General features: G+C 45.2%; 1 protein-coding gene across 1 annotated transcript in view; it reads left to right on the top strand.

Annotated features, from left to right (window-relative positions):
* The first annotated feature begins 3,184 nt into the window (after positions 1-3,184).
* acaa1 (acetyl-CoA acyltransferase 1) overlaps positions 3,185-22,987 on the top strand; it is a 31,524-nt gene continuing 11,721 nt past the window's right edge. The window contains 9 exon segments of the mRNA XM_048615814.1: positions 3,185-3,604; positions 5,651-5,683; positions 5,685-5,745; positions 8,823-8,880; positions 8,975-9,054; positions 13,562-13,604; positions 16,664-16,771; positions 18,715-18,795; positions 20,665-20,855. Of these exon segments, the coding sequence (XP_048471771.1) occupies positions 3,446-3,604; positions 5,651-5,683; positions 5,685-5,745; positions 8,823-8,880; positions 8,975-9,054; positions 13,562-13,604; positions 16,664-16,771; positions 18,715-18,795; positions 20,665-20,855 (814 nt within the window). The 5' untranslated portion in view covers positions 3,185-3,445.

The raw sequence follows: 22,987 nt of genomic DNA, 5'->3' as shown, positions 1-22,987 counted from the left end.
GGGTTAACAGTCTAGCAATAATCCCACAAGTTCATCGTCTTCCCACCAAGTGATTGAATTGATACAAGGCCATCTCCTGCTGTCAGAGGGATCCTACTCCACCAATGGATGGGAACTCAACACCACCCATAACTCAGTGCGATGAGCAAAAGCTGTGCAATATTTGACTCTCAGCAACTCTTGAAGTCTTAAAAAAAATCTTGCCAAGCCTTTGATAAAGTTTGAAGGCATTCTTAAAACATTTTGAAAGCCTTTGAAAACAGAAAGCAAAAATGCACTGGGCTGGCACGCACTCTTATTAGTACACTCCTTTGCTCTCTACGTGTTGTAAAATCTTTCACGTTGTGTTACATGTCAACAGCTAGATTTATTCTGTTTAATTTTCATTCCTTTTGCTCCCTAGGCCTCTGTCATTGTTAAAACCAGTTCTGTGACACTGCACGTTTGTTCAATCCACGGGGAGACAGAAGGTCAGACAGGAGAGTGAAAATGCAAGGGAAGAGATAGAAGGACAGAAAGAGGGAGTGACAGAAAACCCAGGGGGAGAAACAGAAGGATGGAGAAAATTTGAGGGAGAGAATAGCAGGCACAGAAATACAAATTGAGAGCAAGCAATGCAGAGAGAGCAAGAGGGGATGATGGTGTGATGTAGATAGAACAGCTAGATCCCAGAGGGCTGAGAGAGAGAAAGGTGTGGAGAGACATGACTGGGGAGGTTGAGGATCGGAAAGACTGAATGATTAAACAGTTCCTGAAAACCCAGCAAGAGAGTTGGAGGAAGGGATCTGAGGGGGGATAAGTGAACAGGGCGGAGAAGTGAATGATGTGGGAGATGGGGATTTAGAGAAAGCTGTGGGTGAGACAGGCAGCTTAGAACATGGAAGTAGAGGTTGGGACGGTGGAGGAGGCAGTCAAATCTGTGGGATCTTACTGTGCAGTAGACCTTCTCCACCTTTTTGACCCTTTGTCCCCCCCCAGCTCAGAGCCCGTCCCCTTTGTGGTAAAAATCCCAGAGACAGCCTGAGGCCCACAGTTCTTTTCCTCATGAGTGTGTGAGAGTGTAAATGAACAACAAGGAAACAGGATGATTTGTTATTATTCTCTCTCTCTCTGTGGGTTCAGTTCTTGTGTGAGGATTAATCATGGTACAATGATTGATTCTGTCTGTCTTCGTATTGTCTGAACTTCAGCTCCCAAATTAAGTCTCCTCAGGAGTTGCAGAAGAGAGAGAAATAGATTTAACAGGGATAGTCACACCAATTGGAAAACACAGTAAAATTTGGAAATGACAGTACTAGTCCAAATTCTTTCTGAACACCTTAATATTGAATTCCAGTTTGCAGTCATTTACAAATCTTACAGGTTTTAATTTCTTAGAAAGCCAAATTAACCTTGGTTATAAATATACAATAATATAATTACATGTGTGACATGATTATCCAACAAGAGAATTCAAATGTTTCCCATTGACATTTGGGCACACTACCATCACCTAATAACACTGTTACCACCCTGACGGTCACCATTGATCAGAAACTGATCTACACCAGGCATATAACAGTGTGTGTTACTAACATCAAAGTGGCCACTACCTGTCCGTGTCTACATTATCACAGTAACGTCACACCACCATATGAACATACAATATAGCATTTGGAGACCATTCAGCCACTTGAGCCTGCTATGCCTTTCAATATGATCATGGCTGATCTGTTTAAGAAACAAATCAGCTGTGATTGATTTGATTTACTGTAGTCACGTGTACCTAAGTACAGTGAAAAGCTTTGTTTGTAAACAGTACAGGCAGATCATAGTAAGCAAGGACTTATAGATCATAGGGTGCTTAAACAAAGCGAGGCTTACACACTACACCGCAACAGGAGGTGTGCAAAGCAAGATCAACATCAACAAAATCAACATTATTTAAAATTAGAAAGACCATTCATCAGTCTAATAATGGCAGGGAAGCTGTTCTGGAACTTGTTGGTGTGTGTGTTCAGGCTTCCTTATCTTCTGCCTGATGGAAGAGGTTGTAGGAGGTCATTACCAGGGTGGGATGGGTCTTTGATGATGTTGGTCGCCCTTCTGCGGCAGCGAGCCGTGTAAATGGAGTCCATGGATGGAAGGTTGGCTTCCGTGAGGGTCTGGGCTGTGGGCACCACCTTCTGTAGTTTCTTACGGTCCTGGGCACAGCAGTTGCCATACCAAGCTGTTATGTACCCGGAGAGTATGCTTTCAATGGTGCATCAGTAGAAGTTGGTGAGGGTCCTTATGGACATGCCAAATTTCCTGAGCCGCCTGAGTAAGGTGCCTTTTTCACCATTGTATCTACGTGGGAAGATCAGGACAGTTTGTTGGTGATTGAATGGCAGAATAGATTTAATGGGCTGAATGGACTAATTCTGCTCCTGTATCTTATGGTTTGAGTTTCAAAACCAACACGACAGAGCCCTCTGACCATTGGCAGCTTTCCTGGTGTAATTTTTTGATTGTCTAGTTGTAACAAGTGGAGTGCCACTTGGATTGGTGCTGGACCTCAACTATTTACATCATTGACCTAGTCAGAAATCACACAACACCAGGTTATTGTCCAACAGGTTCATTTGAAAGCACAAGCTTTCGAAGCGTAGCCCCTTCACCAGGTGAAGACTTCAGTTGATGAAGGAGCAGCGCTCTAAAAGCTTGTGATTTCAAATAAACCTGTTGGACTATAACCTGGTGTCGTGTGACTTCTGACTTTATCCATCCCAGTCCAACACTGGCACCTCCACATCATCAATGGCCCAGACAGTGTGATCCAATCTATGGGAGCTAAATTTGCCAGTGACACCAATGCAGGTCAGGATGTGAGTTATCAAAAGGAGGTTAAGTGACTGGGCAAAAAAATGAACGGATGGAAAATGTGCAGATGTCCACTTTGGTAAGATGAACAGAAAATCAGTAGACTCTTTAAACGCAGAGACTGCAGAACCTGGGATAACCGTGTGGGAGAAACTTTAGTACCAGAATTTCTGCGCGCAGACAAGGGTTGATAGTCGGTCAGATCCGGATAATGAGGATGCCCGCTCGTTTGACTGATTCTAATTTCGGGGTTGGACGGGAGAGGCTGTCATGTGACAGGAAAATGTTGCAAGTTCAGAAGAGATACAGAGAAATTAGAGGAGTGTCACCGGGAGAGAGAGACAGTAATAAATAGTGTCACAGAGAGAGAGACAGTAAGATACAGAGAGACATTAATAAATAGTGTCACAGAGAGAGAGAGAGAGAGACAGTAAAATACAGAGAGACATTAACAGAGTGACACAGGGATAGAGAGAGGGAGACAGTACGATACAGAGAAATTAGCACAGGAAGTGAAACACACACAGTTGCACTAAAACGTTTTGGAGCCAGGTGAAAGGTAACAGCCGTCGGGCTCAATCCGCTCCTGGCCCCCCGCTGGGAGATGCTCCGGCTTCAGGTCCTGTCCGGCCATTTGGCCCCGGGCTCCAGGCAGCAGCGGCCCCGGTCTCAGAGTGTGGAGGCTGGCGGAGCAGAGCAGGACGTGGTGCTGGTTCACGGAGTGAGGACAGCGATCGGCAAAGCCAACAGAGGGAGCTTCAAGGTGAAAGGGGCAGTGGGGAGAAGGAGGGGGTGGTATTGAGGAGTGGAGAGGGAATGAGGAAGAGTAAGGAGGTCAGATTGGGGGGGGGGGGCGGTCAAACTGAGGGAATGAAATAGTAAGGAAATAGCTGGAGAAACTCAGCGTAAACTGGAAAGACAGAGGCTGAGGAGGCGAGTTGATAGAAGTCTACAAAATTATGAGGGGCACAGATAAGATAGATAGTCAAAAAAAAAATTCCTAGAGTAGATAGGTCAACTACAAGAGGGCACAGGTTCAAGGTGAGAGGGGGAAAGTTTAAGGGAGAAGTGCGGGGAAAATTTTTCACACACAGAGGGTAGTGGGTGCTTGGAACCACACTGCCAGTGGAGGTGGTGGAAACAGGCACATTAGCAACATTTAAGACAGACACACGAATGGGAGGCAAACAGAGGGATAAAAACCGCACATGGGCAAGAAGTAGCGGGTCTAAATAGGGATTGGAATCAGCACAGGCTTGGTGGGCCGAAGGGCCTGTTCCTGTGCTGTATTAATTGCATTGTATTGGTTTCTGCCAGCATCAGTTGGAAGAAGACAACGTTTCGGGTCTAGTGACTTTTTATTGGTGATTTTTATTTTTAAAAAAATTCCTTTTGTTTTATGTGGCCTTTGATCAGCAGAAACCTGATCCCAGGAGGTGACCTTTGGTTACATGGCCCAATTTCAAGGTGTACAATGTTGGAATTTTGTTGATTGGCGAATTCTGATTGCAAATATCCCTCATTGCCTAGAATCTCCAAAAGTTCCCTCAGTGAATCATTGCACACACTCATCACCACCTCAGTGTTCTTCATTTATGTAAATAAGTTTGATGAGAATGGTTAGTAAATTTGCTGATGACACCAATATTGGACGGTGAAGAAGTTTATCTAAGATTACAAAGAGATCTTGATCGCTTGGGCTAAGGGCTGAGTAGTGGCAGATGAAATTCAATTTAGACAAATGCAAGGTGTTGTATTTTGCTAAAATGTAGGACTTAGACAGTTAATGTAGAGCCCAGGGTAGTGTTGTTGAATAGAGAGACCTAAGGTTGGAGTACATAATTTGTTAAAAGTTGCATCACAGGTAGACAGGGTTGTTAAGAGGGCATTTGGCACGCTTGGGGGTGTTCTAAACTAGATGACATTTTTAAGATGGGAGGAGAAAGATTTAAAAGAGACCCGAGGGGCAACTTTTTGATGCAGAGGGTGATGCATATTGGAATGAAATGCCAGAGGAAGTGGTAGAGGCAGGTACAGTTACAACAGGTTTGAATCCCGCCATGGCAGATGATGGAATTTGAATTCAATAAAATATCTGGAATTAAGAATATAATGATGATCATGAACCCATTATCGATTGTCGGGAAAAACCCATCTGGTTCACCAATGTCCTTTAGGGAGGAAACTGCCCTCCTTACCTGGTCTGGCCTACATGTGACTCTAGACCCATAGCAATTCTAAACTGTCCTCAGGGCAATTAGGGATGGGCAATAAATGCTGCCTGGCTTGCGATGCCCTCATCCCATGAATGAATAAAGGAAAGATTTAAAAGACATCTGGACAGGTACATGAATAGGAAAGGTTTGGAGGGATATGGTCGAAATGCAGGCAAATGGGACTAGATTAGTTTGGGAATTTGGTCAGCATGGATGAGTTGAACTGAAGGGTCTGTTTCTGTGCTGTATGACTGTATAACCCAAACTCCAACCCCAATCACCCATTCCCCACCATCAGCCTGTTTAAGATGATTATAATTCCTGATTGTTTAATAGCGTGTGCAGAAATGATTCCCCAGTTGCTCACCTCCTCATAACCACCTCTCACATTCCCTCCTACTAACCCTTCCTCATGAAGTATTTTCCTCCAGCTGTGTTTGGAAATGTAGGATGACTCAATGCTCTGATGTGATTCAATCAAGACTAGACTGAGGGAAGTATTTTGAATGATATTTTTCTCCATTATCATTCCTTTGTCTTTTCAGTGTTGTGATTTAACTGGGTGGAGTTAGTTATTTTTGTGATTCTTGCAGGATACCAAATCAGATGAACTGCTATCTGCTGTCATTGCTGGCTGTGCTAAGAGATGTCAACCTTGACCCGCATCTCCTTGGGGACATCTGTGTTGGTAATTGAAAACCATTCTCTCTTAAAATTCCTGGGAAAGCCCATTTTCTTCAAAATTTTAATCCAATTCATACCCACAACAGAAAATGTTAAACACAAAGAATTTTGGATGCTGGATATCTGAGAAACAGAAATAGTTGGAAAAACTCAGCAGGTCAGCCAACATCTGTGGAAAGAAAACAGGGTTGACGTTTTGGGTCCAGTGACCCTTCTTCAGAACTGACTGTAGATAGGAAAAAGTCTTACTGAAGATGGCGTGGGGAAAGGAGTAAACGATATGTGGAGATGGAGCCCAGAGAGACTGAGAGAAGCAGTCAGGAAGACAAAGGAATAGTTAAAGGTCAGCCTAGGGGAGTCAATAGGAGCTAACTGGGGCTGACAATGGGTTGTTAGTGGTAGTCGCCCATATGATGACAAGACCTGGTGTATGGAGGCTGGGTTAAGGTGCTCAGGCCCTAAATTTCTTGACCTTGATATTGAGCCCTGAAGGCTGCAGGGACCCCAAGTGGAAAATGTTAGATTGATTCCTGAAATCAAGGAATTTGGAGTTACATATGGTTTTTCAGGCTAAAGGGATCAAAGGGTAGGGGGAGAAAGTGGAAACAGTGCAGAGTTGGATGATCATGTTGAGAGGCAGGGCAGGATCAAAGGGCCGAATTGTCTACTCCAGCTATTTTGTATCATCTACAAGTGATACAATTGAAACTGCCTCTCCAATGAAGGAGCAAATTACTGCAGATGCTTTGATGAAGTGTCATCTCAACTCGAAACATTAGCTTCATCTCTCTTCACGGGTGCTGCCTGACCCACTGTGATTTCTAGCGTTTTTTGTTGAGTCTCCAATGAACTCTGGGAGTACTGTATTATAATAGAAATAAAGTGGTCCTGTACTGTAGCCCCTTGCTCTAATGTAGCTAATTTGCACAGTCCAATGATCTAAATGAACAGATAATCTAGATTCTAATGTCAAGGGATAAATGTTGTTCATGAGATTGGATGTGACCACCATTGCTCTTCACAATCATGCCTTGGAATTGTTGATCTTCAGAGGGCTTTGCATCTGCTCATTCTGAGGAGGGGTAACCAGACCTGAAACATTCATTGATTTCTCTGCACAGATACTGCCAGATCTGATGCGCTTTTCCAGCAGTTTCCGTTTTTGTTTCTGATTTACAGCATCCACAGTTCTTTTGGTTTTTATCAGATCAGCCATGATCGTATTGAATGACAGAGCAGGCTGGAGGGGCTGAATGGCCTAGTTCAGCTCCTAATCTGTCTGTTTGTATGTCCTGACTCCACATTGGTAGTGGAGCCCTCTTCCAATCCACTGGTTGCAAACCTTTTGTCAGTGTAGATGTTACTTTAAAAGGTAGCAGGTTTTGAATTGGTGCCTTCACAGAGAGTTAGGTTAGCACATTGCTAAACTTTCCATTCCTCCTATAGGGGCAGCACCACAACAGAATGGCTGTTTGGGTTGTCAGTAACAATCCTTTAGGACCAGACGTATGCCATTCAACCCATCGAGTCTGCCCCAGCAATTTAAAGAGATCATGACTAATTGAATAATCCTAAACCCCATTTTCCCCCCTTTTCCCCATAACCCTGGATTCCGTTACACATTAAAAATCTCAGCTTTGGATATACTTAATGACCGAGCCTTGGCAGCTCCTCTGTGGTAAAGAATTCCATAGATTCACTAACCTCATCTGAGAAATTCCTCCTCATCTCTGACCTAAATATGTGTGCCCCTTACTCTGAAATTGCACCCTCTGGTCCTAGACTGTCCCACAAGGGGAGGAAATAAAGAGTAGGAATTATTGGGTCCTTTTCAAATTGGCAGGCAGTAACTAGTGGGGTGCCAGAGGGATCGGTGCTGGGACCCCAGCTATTCACAATATATATTAATGATTTGGATGAAGGAATGAAATGTAACATCTCCACGTTTGCAGATGATACCAAGTTGGGTGGGAGGGTGAACTGTGACGAGGATGCAGAGATCTTTCAGCATGATCTCGACAGATTGGGTGAATGGGCAAATCAATGGCAGATGTAGTATAATTTATATAAATGTGAGGTTATTCACTTCAGAAGCAAAAACAAGAAGACAGATTACTACCTGAATGGCTGTAAATTGGGAGAGGGGAGTGTGCAGTGGGACCTGGATGCCCTTGTGCACAAGCCGCTGAAGGAAAGCATGCAGGTGCAGCAGGCAGTAAAGAAGGTAAATGGTATGTTGGCCTTCGTTGTGAGAGGTTTCGAGTTCAGGAGCAGGAATGTGTTATTGCAGTTATACAGGGCCTTGGTGAGGCCACATCTGGAATATTGTGTGCAGTTTTGATCTCCTTTTCTGAGGAAGGATGCTCTTGCTCTCGAGTGAGTGCAGCAAAGGTTTACCAGGCTGATTCCAGGGATGGCGGGTCTGACGTATGAGGAGAGATTGACCAGGTTGGGATTGTTTTCGCTAGAGTTCAGACAGGGATTTCATGGAGACTTATGAAAGTCTATAAAATTCTAACAGGACTGGACAGGGTAAATGCAGGGAGGATGTTCCCGATGGTGGGTGTGTCCAGAACCAGGGGTCACAGTATGAGGATTCGGGGAGACCATTTAGGACAGAGATGCGACATTTCTTCACCCAAAGAGTGGTGAGCCTGTGGAATTCATAACCACAGGAAGCAGTTGTTGCCAAAACATTGAATGTATTCAAGAGGTGACTAGATACAGCACTTGGGGCGAATGGGATCAAAGGTCATGGGGAGAAAGCAGGATTAGGCTGTTGAGTTGGACGATCAGCCATGATCGTGAAGAATGGCGGAGCAGGCTCAAAGGGCTGAATGGCCTCCTCCTGCTCCTATCATCTATGTTTCTAAACAACCTCTCCATACCTCCCCTATCAAGTCCTCGAAGTAACTTGTATATTTCAGTCAGGTTGTCTCTCACTCTTTTAAAGTCGGTGCCTTTAAAACCGAAATGTTCACAGCATGAAAGAGTTTGAGCATCTGCATTGAAGTGGGAAGCTGATATGAAAATCGAGCATCTTTTGTCATCGCCTTGAGCATGTGTCTGGTCTTCCATTAGGAAATATCCTGCAGCCAGGTGCTGGAGCACTGATGGCAAGAGTGGCTCAGTTCTTGAGGTAGGTGTTTCCATTCTGATTCCTACCAAATCAGTTTGATCCCCACGTCCTGTACTCTGGATCATTTAATCTGTCTGCTGTTTTTCCTCGCCAGTGGCATTCCTGAGTCTGTCCCTGTGTACTGTGTCAACAGACAGTGTTCTTCAGGGCTGCAGGCTTTAATTAACATTGCAGGTAAGTGCCTTTGATCTGATTGTGACTGTTCCACATGAATGTCAGTCATGTCTTTCTGTACTGGTCCCCTGTGGAGAACAGAAGCTGTGTCCTCATTAACCATCTGTGATGCAGAAAGACATTCAGTTCTACAGCACTTTCACAGCCGGTGGAATAATTTGTGAAGTCTAGACACTGTTTATAATGCCGGAAACGTGGCAGCCAATTTTCACACAGCAAGTTCCCTCAGCCAGTGTTAGTTTCGGGATGACGATGGACAGGGACACCCGGGAGAAATCACCTGCCCTTCTTTGGGATAGTAGCCCCGGGGCCTTTATAGAGCCATTGAGATGTACAGACCCTTTGGTCCAACTCAGCCATGCCGATCAGATATTCTGCATTAATGTAGTCCCTTTTACCAGCATTTGGCTCATATCCCTGAATACCCTTCCTATTCACGTACCCATCCAGATCCTTTTTGAATGTTGTAGTTGTACCAGCCTCCACTATCTTTACATTCAACTGCTTAAGACAGCGCCTCTGACAAGGCCGCATCTCCTCAGTACTGCACTGGAATACCAGATTGGACTTGAAACTTCTGATTTTGAGAACAAAGTGTTCAGTGCAGAAATGTGGTGCCAATCAAGCGGCTGCTTTGTCCTGGATGGTGTCAGGCTTCTTGAGTGTTGTTGGAGCTGCACTCATCCAGGCAGTGGGGAGTATTCCATCACACTCCCGACTTGTTCCTTGTAGATAATAGACAGGCACTCGGGTGAGTTACTCACCCATAGGGTTCCCAGCATCTGGCCTGCTCTTGTACCCACTTTTTGTTTTATTTGCAACAGTCCAACAGTTACTTTTACAGATTTTTAACTTCTGGGTCTGGAGACCATTGATTTAAATTCAAGAAAAATCTGGAATAAAAAGCTAGCCTCATGGCAACCAATAGGCCACTGGGATTGTCGGAAAAGTCATTAAATCATAGAGTGATACAGCACAGAAGAGGCTCTTAACCCCATTGAGTCTGTGGCAATCGATCTACACTAATCCTTAATGTTCTTTAGGGAAGGAAATCTCTTGTCCTTATGTGGTCTGGCCTACACGTGACTCCAGATCTACAGCAATGGGGGTGACTCTAGCTGCCCTCCATCCTGCTAGGGATGGAGAATAAATGCAGGACTAGCCAACAATGCCCACATCACATAAGCAAACGTAAAAGAAAAATCCAGTGGGTTGTTAGGGTCTGGAATGGCTGGATGTGTGGTGCAGGCAGGTTCAATCTTAAGGGTTGAATGGTGTTAGGTGATTATTTAAATAGAAATAGTGTGGAGGGTTATTTTTATTCATTTGGGATGCAGACAGCATGGGCTAGGCCAGCATTTAATTCCCAATCCCTAAATACTCCGGGGGCAGTTAAGAGCCAACCAAAGGAACTGCAGATGCTGTAAATCAGAAACAAAACCAGAAATTGCTGGGAAAGCTCAGCTGGTCTGGCAGCATCTGTGGAGAGAAATCAGAGTTAATGTTTCAGGTCCGGTGACCTTTCCTCAGAACCAACCCCATCGCTGTGGGTCTGGAGTCACATTGGCCAGACCACATGGGTATGGCAGATTTCCTTCCCTGAAGGACATTAGTGAACGAGATGGGTTTTTCTGACAATTGGCAATGGGTTCATCATTAGACTTTTATAGTAAAGATTTTAATTGAATTCAAATTCCACCATCTACCATGGCAAGATTTGAACCCAGGTCCCTAGAACATTTCCTGGGTCACTGGATTAACAGTCCAATGATAGCACCAGGCCATTGCCTCCCCAAATTACAGGGCAAAGGGTGGAGAATGTCACTAAGTCATGATGTTCATTTGGAAAATGAGTGAAGATATGAAGATTAACTTGCCTCTTATTGCACTGTAACAATTCTGTGATTCTGCTCTAAAATTTGCATTTGACGCCAAATGTTTGCGTCCTGTTGTTTGATTTTGTGCGAACATGTGTGAGTGAGTGTGTGTGAGAGAGAGAGTGTTTGGGTGTGTGTTATCGATTATAGCTGTGTGGATTCAGACTTTGGATGGAAGGCAGTGATTGAGGCTGAGCTTGTAGGTCACTGCACTGTGGAGATTAGTAGCGTTCAGTAACCTCTGTGTGACCAGCCAACATGCTGTGGATTGTTCCCTAAGCTTCCACATCAATAAGAAAAAGACTTCCATTTATAGCTAACCCTTCATGACCATCAAACGTCCTTCAGCTTTTTAACAGACAATGAAATACTGTCGAAGCATCGTCACTGTTGTAGGAAACACCGCACCAATTTGCTCACAACAATGTCCCCCAGTTAGCAATGCAGTAATGACTAGAATCTCGTTTTGCGATGTTGGTTGAGGGACAAGTATTGACCAGAGCATCAGGATGAACTGCCCTGGACTGGACTTTGGTTAGTTAAATAAAAGATATTGAAAAGGCAGCTGCTCCGACAGTGCAGCGCTCCCTCAGTACTACATTGGAATGTTCTCAAGCCCTGGGGTGGGACTTGAACCCACAACTTTCAGACTCTGGGAAGACCAAGTGCTGCCATTGGAGCCATCGTTCAGGAGATTGAAAATCAGGTGCCCAGGCCCTGCAATAATGGTAGATGTTACAGGTTCTGAGGAAGGGTCACCGGACCTGAAACTTTAACTCTTGTTTTTGCCTTCACAGATGTTGCCAGACCTGCTGAGCTTTTCCAGCAATGTTGTTGTTGTTTTAAATGTTACAGGGACTGGTTAGAGATTGCAAGTTCTCCATTGTTGACAGCAATGGTCCATTTGGGCCATCATTGCTGTACTGGCACTGTTTAAGTGGTGTCTGTTCACTTCTTCTCCTGCATCCTTTATCCCTTATGCTCCTTTCTCTTTGCCTCCTGAATCTGCCACCGTTATCAAAGTTCTGCTTGTGTTGTTGTTTCTGATTGGCTACTCCATGTTTTAACAACTCTGCACAAAAGAAACCATGCACTTCTCCGAACCTCACGTTCCATGAACTCGCGGCCTCCCGTTATTGGCACGCAACCAATGGCAGTAGTTGTTTGTCGTTTTCAAAAGCCCTCAGTGGTACAGGTTTGACAGGCTGAATGGCCTCCTGTTGTGCTGTAAGTTCCTCTGATTCTGCTTTCTAACACATCACAGCTCTCCTCTATAACTGTCTCCACTCAATCAACAAGAAGCTCGGTTTCTCCACTAGGACTTCCCTTGGTGCAATTCACCCGACTACTCAGTAACTTGCACCAGCTGCTGCACAGCAAGATCCCAGGCTGCTATTTGCCTTTCCGTCGACCAGAACCCTGAATCTGATTGTTTTCTGTGGTGCAGAGAAGCCTGACGGGAGATTTAATGGATGTGTTTGAATTCCTGTGCAGTTTTGCGTAAATAATGAAATAGTTTGCACTGGCAGAAAGGTCAGGAACCAGAGGACACTGGGTTAAGCTGTTTACGAAACAAGCAGAGGGGAAATGAAGAAACTTATTTACTCTCTCAGCTGGTTTCCTGAACACAAGAGGGGTGGAAACAGACTGACTTGTCACTTTGAAAGGAGAGTCAGAAAGGTACTTATTCAGAAGACAATGTCAGGGTTATGGAGATAGAGCAAGGAGACATGAACCAGTTGGATAGAGTCATTATAGAACAAAGGTGGCCATTCAGCCCGAGTGTCTACCAGCTTTCCCATCCCCTTGGCTCTATCCCAATAGCCTTGCAAGTTAATAACTCTTTCAAACACTCAAGAAGCTTGACACCATCCAGGACAAAGCAGCCCACTTCATTGGCACTACATCCACAGCATCCACTCCCTCCATCACCGACGCTCAGTAGCAGCAGTGTGTACTATCTACAAGATGCATTACAGAAGTTCACCAAAGGTCCTCAGACAGCACCTTCCAAACCCACGACCACTTCCATCTAGAAGGACAAGGGCAGCAGATACATGGAAACACCACCACCTCCAAGTTCCCCTCCAAGCCGCTCACCATCCTGCCTTGGAAATATATCGCTGTTCCTTCATTGTTGCTGGGTCAAAATCCTGAAATTCCCTCCCTAATGGCATTGTGGGTCAACGCACAGCAGGATCAAGAAGGCATCTCACCCCCACCTTCTCAAGGGGCAGCTAGGGACGGGCAAGAAATGCTGGGCCCAGCCAGCAATGCCCACATCCTGTGAATGAATTTATAAAAGAGACTTTGCTGATCACCTCTACTTCCATGATCCTTGCGGTGGTGGTGTGGAGTTGGGTGGGGGGGAGAGGGGAGGGGGTGGGAGGAGTGGTGAGGGCAGGGGTTGGGAAGGTGAAGGGCTGGGGGGGCTGGTGCGAGTTCTAGGGTGGAAAGCCTGGAACAGTTGTGTCGGGCTGAATGGCCTTCTGTGCTCTGGCGTTCCGATAAATGTAAAGAGCTAAAGTACAGTCACATGATGTGCAGTTTGCTGCCACTTTTAAGCTGTAAAAGGTGTGACCGATGATGAAGACCCAGTCCCTGACTGAAGCAATGTCTTTCTTTCCCAGTTGGTATCAGGAACGGATCCTACGACATTGGCCTGGCTTGTGGGTAGGTTTGTTGGTGCTCTGTTCCCCCATCCCCACCCCCGTTTTATTTCTCTGCCCGGTGAAAGCCCCTTGCTTGTATGCTTCAGGACCTCTGCCCAAGTGCAACTGTCGGGTGGCTCGTTCCTTCGTGTGCCATTTGCAAGGGGCTAGTAGCACACATCCAGCGCCTGGGACTGATGGGCCGAATGGTGGTTTTGTCTTTTATCCTTAGCCTGTGAGCTTAGCCGATGGGCATTAAGCAGGCCATTTGACCAGGCTGGAGTTGGGTTGATCTAACTGGTCGCGCCGATTGTGGGATACAGTGGCCCAGTGATTAACATCACTGACTTCAGAATTCGGGGCCTGCTGTCCTGGGGGGAATATGAGTTCAAATCCCACCGCAGCTACTGATGGAATTCAAATTCCATCAGCAACTCTGGAAAATAAAGCGCATCTCAGTTTCTGTCACCGTGACAATCGTCATTGTAGGGTTGGAGTGTGGTTAGCACTGCTGCCAGGGACCCGGGTTCAATTCCACCCTCGGGCGACTGTCTGTGTGGAGTTTGCACATTCTCCCCGTGTCAGCGTGTGTTTCCTCCGGTTTCCCCTCTCAGTCCAAAGGTGTGCAGGTTTGCCCGGCCATGTGCAGAAATGTGTACGTTAGCCATGGTAAATACAGGGATAGAGTAGGGGATCTGGGTTTGGGTGGGATGCTCTTCGGGGGAGGGAGGTCACTGCAAATTTGATGGGCTGAATGGCCTCTTTCTGCACTGTAGGGAGTCACCAATCAGCGGCAGAAAGTGCTGATTCTTGCCCAACGCTAACTGCGTTACCGCTTACCAAACCAACCAATATAAACTGTGGCAGAGACAGGGCAGTAGTGGTAACATCATGCCCGTATTCTGTGGTTGTGCATGTGGAGTCCCGTTAATGAACCTGCGACCTACGAAAACCGGCCAGCACCGTGGGGGGCTGCAGCAAATTACTGCAGATGCTGGAATCCGTACTGAAAGCAACAAAATACTGGAGGTCACAGCAGGTTAAGCAGCATCCTGCCATTCTTACTTAATCATTTCTTATCAACACCCTTTCTCCTGTAGCACTCTGCACCCCACTCTATTATCTATATTCCTGCCCCCTCCATACCTCACGTCAGCTCTAATGAAGAGTCATCTGAACTCAAAACGTTAGCTCGCTCTCTCTCCATGGATGCTGCCTGACCTGCTGTGATTTCCATCAATTTTTGTTTTCACCATAGGGGCTCGGCTGTGTTGTTGGTCCCAGAAATAATATTTGCCTTTGAGAGCGTTTAAGTCAGATTCTTGATTAGCTGGGGACTCCATGGTTGTCAGGGGCAGGCAGGAATGTGGATTCAATTAGACCAGCTGTGATCTTCATAAATGTAGCAGCAGGCTCGAGGGGTCGAATGGCCTCCTCCTGATTCAATGTCTACATTCTCTCTGTATGTTTGGAATGAGCTCAGCATTGAGAGGCTGTAATGACATTTTACAGATAATTATTTCTCCCTGATGTGAGGGCAGAACATGTTCCTGCTACACAGTGCTGTTTGACAGGTGTCCACACACGCCTTACAAGTCTCTAAGTTTCAGCCCGTTGAAACTTATCCTTCCACACCACGACCGTCGCTCCTTACCCTTCCAGTGAGTAGAAGACCTCGCACTTGAGGGCAGGCGATGGCCTAGTGGTATTATCACTGGACTGTTAATCCAGAGACCCAGGTAATGTTCTGGGGCACCCGAGTTTGAATCCCATCACGGCAGATGGTGGAATTTGAATTCAGTAAAATACCTGGAATTAAGAGTCTAATGATGACCATGAATCCATGTTTGATTGTCGGGGGAAAACCCATCTGGTTCACTAATGTCCTTCAGGGAAGGAAACTGCCATCCTTACCTGGTCTGGCCTACATGTGCCTCACAGCAATGTGGTTGACTCTGAACTGCCCTCTGGGCAATTAGGGATAGGCAATAAATGCTGCCTAGCCAGTGACGTGAATGAATAAAAAAGAAACCACTTTGGCCTCAGACCATCTGGGACTAATGTTCCAGACAAAATCTGTTTTCCTGTTTCCAGTGGGAACTCAAATCCCATAATTCAAATCCATTCAGTTTTAGATTAGACTCTTCTGGTTAATCGAGAAAACCAATCTCTCAATTAATCTACAGAAGACCCAGAAATAGAATTGAGTAAACTCCAGCGGAGGAAAGCATTAGGACCCAGGTCTGCAAATTATCCCGTTTGTCATGTACTGAAGTCTCTGATAATTTGATAGTGCTGAGAGAAGAAAATCTTTCCTCTGGGGAAGATGCATCACAATTAGAAATGATCGTCCTTGCAGTATGGGGCTGTGTGTGGAGAGAACCATCCCATTAGAACATCTGAGGTCTCTTGTATCTCAATAGTTTTAACTAATTAATAAAGAGGACAGGTAGGATTGTTAATTACTTAATAAACTGGTAACATTAAGTGTCACTGACCTATAACGGTACCAAATGCAAATAAGATGGAGACCTATCTTTCAACATTAATCTTTTCCCTCAATTATTACAGTGTAAGACGGCTTTTCGATCCATCAAGCCAGTGCTATCCCTTTGAAAGAACTTGCAATTATAGTTCCACTCCTACTGCCCTCTTCTCCCCCCTGTAGCCCTACAAATTAAAATATTTATCCAATTTCCCTTTAGAAAGTTCCAGTTGAATCTGATCCCACTGCCTCTTAGGCAGCACAAGCCAGATTGTAACCATTTGCTATGCTGTGTTTTACAAAAGGCACAGACTTCACATCCTGTGTCCCACTCTGATTACTGGGCCCTCCTTCCAGTGGAAACAATTTCTCTTTGCTCACTGTCTGGTCGTCTCTGACAGATCTCCCCTTCACCCTTCTGTCTCTCCACGTAACCCGTCATCCTGAGGACCGTTTGAGTAAATCTCTCAAAGGGCCTTTACGTCCTTCCTGACCAGAAACCAGACACCGTGCTGCAACTGGGATCAAACTAGGGAAGTAAGGAGGTGAGCTTTATAATGGTTTTGACAGACGATGCGCTGTTGTGTTTGATGCAGAGTGGAAAGCTTGAGTCAACGAACAATGGGTGACTCTGGGCACCTTCGGGATATTAGCAGCCGGATGATGGACAACGAGAAGGCTCGGTCCTGCCTGATTCCCATGGGGTAAAGCACTCTCTTCTGTCCTAACCTCAGTGTGGTTTGCAAACTGTGATTAACTGGCCCTTCCTCACTCTAAATGCCCTGCTCGACACTCCTGGCGTTTTACTTTGCTTGATGTTTTTTCATGGGGTATGAGCAACAAGAGTCCTTTCCCTAAGATGGGGGCGTTTGAAACTAGGGGGCTTCGGGTTTTTAAAGATTTAAAAGGGACACGGGGCAACTTTTTTTTTGCACAGAGTGTGGTTAGTGTGTGGAATGCACTGCCAGAGGAAGCGGTGGATGCAGGTACAGTTACAATGTTTAAAAGATATTTGAATAAATGCACGAGTAAGAAATGTTTGGGGGGATATGGGCCAAGTGAGACTGATTTAGTTTGGGAACATTGTCGGTTGGACCCATTGGACCAATGGGTCTGTTTCCATGCTGTGTGACTCTGTGACACTATGACTCTGGCTGGGCCAGCATTTATTTCCATCCTCAATCAAACTGAGGGTCTCACCGGGACCAATTTAGAGCCAACCACATTTGTTTTGGGTTTTTGAAGTCTCATGTAGGCCAGAGTGGGTAAGGACAGCAGATTTCCTTCCCAGAAGGATATTAGTGAACCAGATGGGTTTTATGATGATTGAATTCAAATTTCATCAGCCGCAGTGGTATAATTTGAACTCTTTTCCCCAGAACAGTGGCCTGGCCTATGGTTTACTAGTCCAATGACATTACTGTTATGTTACCATTGTTCCCATAACCAACAATGACATTGATATCTGTGCTCTTTATTTAAGAGGTTATAAAGGATGAGCCATCTTGGCCTAGTGGTGTTTTTATCACTTGACTTGTAAATCCAGAGACCGAAGTAATGTCCTGGGACCTGGGTTCAAATCCCACCATGACAAATTTGAATTCAATAAAAATCTGGAATTAAGATTCTAATGATGATCATCAAACTGTTGTCTAATTGTCAAAAAAAAAACTCATCTTATTTACTAATGTCCTTCAGGGAAGAAAATCTGCTGTTCTTGCCTATTCTGGCCTACGTGTGACTCCAGACCCACAGCAAAGTGCTTGACACTCAACTGCCCCCTGGGCAATTAGGGATGGGCAATAAATGCTGCCTGGTCAGTGCCACCCTCATCCCGTGAATGAATAGAAAATGAATAATTCCGGGGTACTGCTGTTTGAATTGGCTACAGCTAACACTATGTGACGGCATCTGCGATGAGCAGCATCCAAACGGCAATCAGGGGAACAAGTTCTGAGGAAGGGTCACCGGACCCGAAACGTTAACTCTTGTTTTCCCCTCCACGGATGCTGCCAGACCTGCTGAGCTTTTCCAGCAACTTTGTTTTTGTTCCTGATTTACAGCATCTGCAGTTCTTTTGGTTTTTATTTTGTTAGGGGAACAAGTTCTTCAAAGATGGAGTTTATGATGTGGGGAGGTGACGGTCTAGGGGTGTAACCGCGGAACTACTAGTTCAAAAACCTAGGGTTATGACCTGGGGACTCGAGTTCAAATCCCACCACAGCAGGAATTTGAATTCAATAGAAATTTGGAATGAAGAGTCTAATGATAACTATTAATCCATTGCCAATTGTCAGAAAACCCGTTCTGGTTCACTAATGTCTTCAGGGAAGGAAACTGTCATCCTTACCTGGTCTGGCCTACATGTGACTACAGCAATGTGGTTGACTCTTAACTACTGTCTGAGCAATTAGGAATGGACAATAAATGTTGGCCTAGCTAGTGACACTTTCAGCCCACAAATGGATAAATAAAAGAAAGATGAAAGATCTGCATTTGGATAGCTCCTTTTATAAGCTTAACAGATCCCCAAGCACTTTGCAGCCTGTTTTGGTGTGGCTGTCTGTTTTGATGTAGGCACTAATTCAGACAGAGGAGATTGCTTGCTGTCGATAGCTGTGATGTGTCTCACTGGTCTCTCTCACAGGATAACTTCAGAGAACGTGGCCGAGAGATTTGGAATCTCCAGGGAAAAGCAGGACTCCTTTGCCGCCGCCTCTCAGCAGAAGTACGTTGTCCCTACCCCACCCCTGCCAGCTCAGTGAGCACATCGATCAGAGCAATACATCTGTGGGACTTCAGCAGCATGACCTGTGGCCGTTTGGTCTATCCTGCATGTACTAGACTGTTCCAAAGCCACCGCGTTGCTCTCATACTGCCAAAGTTACTGTAAATCTACACTAGTCCCACCTTCCCCATAGCTTTGAATGTTAAGACATGTCAAGTGCTCATCCATAAAAGGTTGTGAGGAGCCCGTGCCCCCCCACCGCCAGACCCAAAGCCCCACCTGCTTAAGCCGTTTCTGTCTCTCCTGCTCCTTGCTGTGAGAATTTTAATTTGACAATCCCACAGCACACCAACAGGGGGATGTGTACCTCCCCGAATGGTCTCTCCTCTTCAGCGAGCTAATGGAGTTTGAAAATTCCGGATCTGTAAGCCCCAGTAACCCCTGGGGAATCTCTCTGTGCTGTAGCCGAAGCAGGGATATCTTACATACAGAAACATCTATATATTATATACATATTGTGTTTTTTTTACTGAAACGAGAGACACGCTGCTGGAGCTTTCTGTCTTGCAATCATCAAGGCACCTACAAGAATGGCACATTTTAAATGATCACCACTTTTTATAGTACAGGAGAACAGGGTACTGACATGTTGTCAGCTTGTGCCTTTTATAACAATCCAGTCATTTTATGGTCACCATTATTAGCTTTCTATTGCTGATTTAGTTTTCTGAGTATTGCTGAAAAAAGACACATTTTTGTCTGCCAAGAGCTGAGCTCTGTATATTAGTTTCTGTAGCTTCCAGTACACATGAGCCCAATTGACTGGCTTAACTTGGTTGTCAGTGTAATTCTTTGCACACTCAAGATTATCCAGCAAATGCTGTCCAACTGCAGAATCGCATTGAATGCCGGACACTGTGCTGCGGGTTTTGCGAGATGCAGCCTGTATGGGTTATGCTGAGGACCTTGCTTGTTACAGACAACCAAGGGGATATACTGTTTAATGCAATCCCCCAGTCTGTTCATTGCAGACAGAAACAACATGTCTATGCACCTTTTTCAACTCAAAGTAGATAATGGCCATTCAACCCCAAGGCAATCAGAGTCAACCTGCCTGATTTTAAAAAGAAAGGAAAACCTGGCAGTTAATTGTCAATTGTTGTTAACTGGCGCATATCCCATGGCAATGCCTCTACCAATCAGAGTCCACTTGGAAACCAGGTCCTCTCTTGCAGCATAAATGTTTTCCCCTTCAGTTTGTATTCTTGAAAATGTCCGGAGTGTAAATTGAAAAGCTTCAACAAAAAATGTGTCATTTTCAAACCTTTGCAGTTTCACCCCTCCTTCAGGTGCCAGTGAGAGAGGTGGCATCAGATATAGAATTTATAAGCAAAAGATCAAAGGCTCATAGAACTGATGCGAATGTGTTGAACAAACCTAAGATGGCTGTTAAATCTTTAATCAGTTAGGAAGGATTAATTTGCAAATTCCAGAATTTCTTTCAAGTCACTGTCCTGAGATTTATCAGTTCCCTCAGTAAACCAGAGGTGACATCCTGGGTCAGGCAATGCATTCAAATAAATCTGTTGGACTATAATCTGGTGTCGTATGATTTTTGACCTTGTCCACCCCAGTCCAACACCGGCACGTCCATATCATTTTCAAACAATATTCAAGTCTTATACAATCAAACAACTTTTAAAAAATTAATTTAAATTAATTAATGTTCCGGCATTAATAATAGGATTTGAGTTTGATTATCCTGAACATGGATCTGAGTCTATTGAATGACTGGTCCAGTGATATCACTGCAGTACCATTGTAACCATTGCTGGTCAGTGCTCATGTATGTTTTGTTTGGCATTGCAGAGCGGCCCAGGCTCAGAGAATGGGCCTATTTGATGCTGAGATCACGCCAGTTAAAACTACCATCCTTGATTCAGCTGGCAACAGTAAAACCATCACCGTCACCCAGGACGACGGGATCCGAGCCAGCACAACGGTGGCCGGTCTCAGTAAACTGCGGCCAGTGTTCAAGGAGAATGGCACCACCACAGCAGGTACAGGCCCCGGCGCCAGGAGCCACCAGTATTTGGCAAATCTGAGGGCAGGGGGTGGGTGAGGTGGATGGGTTGTGGTGAGGTTGGGGGGGGGAAACGGGGGAACATTGGTGAGCTCCCTGTTATTTCACTGGGGGCCCCCAACACCACACTCACTGTATCCGAGAGTGTACGGTCAGAGCAGAGTTCAAGTGGTGCTCAGCTGATTTCTTTGAAGTTGAGAAAGCTGCTTGAAAAGACGCCGAGGCTTTTCGAGCTCAATAAATAGTGGCATCGCGTGCAAGTCAAGGGTGTGCTGCTAAAGCGTGGATGGACCCCTGGGGGACTACTGCCTCCAATTCTGAGCACCAGACTTTAGGCAGGAGGTCGACTGCTTGGAGAGGATAGAGGTTTATTCAAATGGTTCCAGCAAATCAAATACAAAAGTAGGAGGTTGTGCTTCAGTTATACAGGGCATCAGTGAGATCACATCTGGAGAAATGTGTACTATCTTAAACTCCTTAGTTAGGAAGAATGCAAGTGCAATGGGGAGGCAATGGCTTAGTGGTATTGCTGGACTGTTAATCCAGAAACCCAGATAATGTTCTGGGGACCTGGATTCGAATCCCGCCATGGCAGATGGTGGAATTTGAAATTTAATGAGAATCTAACGATGACCGTGAATCCATTGTTGATTGTCAGGAAAAACCCACCTGGTTCACTAATGCCCTTTAGGGAAGTAAGCTGCCATCCTTACCTAGTCTGGCCTACATGTGACTCCAGACCCACAGCTAAGTGATTGACTCTTAACCACCCTCGGGGCAATTAGGGATGGGCAATAAATGCTGCCTGGTCAGCGACACCCTCATCCCGTGAATGAATAAAGGAAGTGTGGTGGAAGCTCATTCTAAGAAAAGTAAACAAACAGTGAAATTCACAGCTGACCTTGGACAAACCTGTGTGGGGGGAGCTCACAGTAGGGGAGCAGCTAAGTGGCTTTTTAAAGTGTTGTTGAAAGCTGAGGGGTGACCTTACTGAAGTCTATAAAATCACGAGGTGCATAGATAGGTTGAATAGCCAAAGTCTTTTCCCCAGGGTAGGGGAGTCCAAAATTAGAGGGCATGGGTTTAAGCTGAGAGGGGAAAGATTTAAAAGGAACCTAAGGGGCAACTTGTTCACACAGAGGGTGGTGCGTGTATGGAATGAGCTGCCAGGGCAAGTGGTAAAGGCTGGTATAATTACCATTTAAAAGGCATCAGGTTGAGTATAAGAATAGGAAGGTTTTAGAGGGATATGGGCCAAATGCTGGCAAATAGGACTAGATTAATTTAGGATATTTGGTTGGCATAGACGAGTTGGACTGGAGGGTCTGTTTCCAAGCTGTACAGCTCTATGACTCTGAGGGTTGTTAGATTGATACCTGGAAGAGGTTTCTCCTTTTGAGGAGAGGTTGGACAAACAAGGCTTGTATCATCTGGAGCTGAGAAAAGTAAGAGGCCACTTGATTGAAACACAAGATCCTGTCTTGACCAGAGTCAGCTTTGTTTTTGTATGGTCTGATCTACTTGCTTACTTAGGTGGGACTCATTTTACACTGATCATCAGATGTGGTTTATTATTGTTGAAACACAAGATAGATATATACACAGCTTTACAAAACCAGTCTTCCGCTCTAATATCCTGAGTGACCTTACAGTTCTTAAATGTCGGTGCCCACACACTAGTTTAAAATCTGGTTTGGGAGCACAAGATGTTAGAATGTGTATACTACCATGATTACAGCTGGTCAAACTGGAGTTGAGGCTGTTCTTCTTGCTCCCAAGGTTCTGGCTTCTTGGCATAATGTTCTCTGGAGTGCGTGTGAGACTCCTCTGATTTGAGTGGCTTCTTCTAACTAGTTGTCTGGGTCATTTCCGAGTACAGGGGCTTAGCAGTAGTTTGATGTAACAATGTAATTAGCATAATTTGAGTTTCTATCTCAGGAAGGGGTGTTAACAAAGATGGTAGTGGATATTGTAATTTCCCCTATTAATTGAGCCAACCCTAGAAGCCAAGTTAGACAAACGGGAGGCTGGAAGAACACAGCAGGTCAGGCAACATCTGGAGGAAAGGAGCAGTCAACGTTTCAGGTATAACCCTTCTTCAGGAAGGAT

This window comes from Rhincodon typus, chromosome 2 (assembly GCF_021869965.1).
Source record: "Rhincodon typus isolate 14 chromosome 2, sRhiTyp1.1, whole genome shotgun sequence".
Taxonomy (NCBI): Eukaryota; Metazoa; Chordata; class Chondrichthyes; order Orectolobiformes; family Rhincodontidae; genus Rhincodon; species Rhincodon typus.
This window is presented reverse-complemented; position numbering and strand designations above follow the sequence as displayed.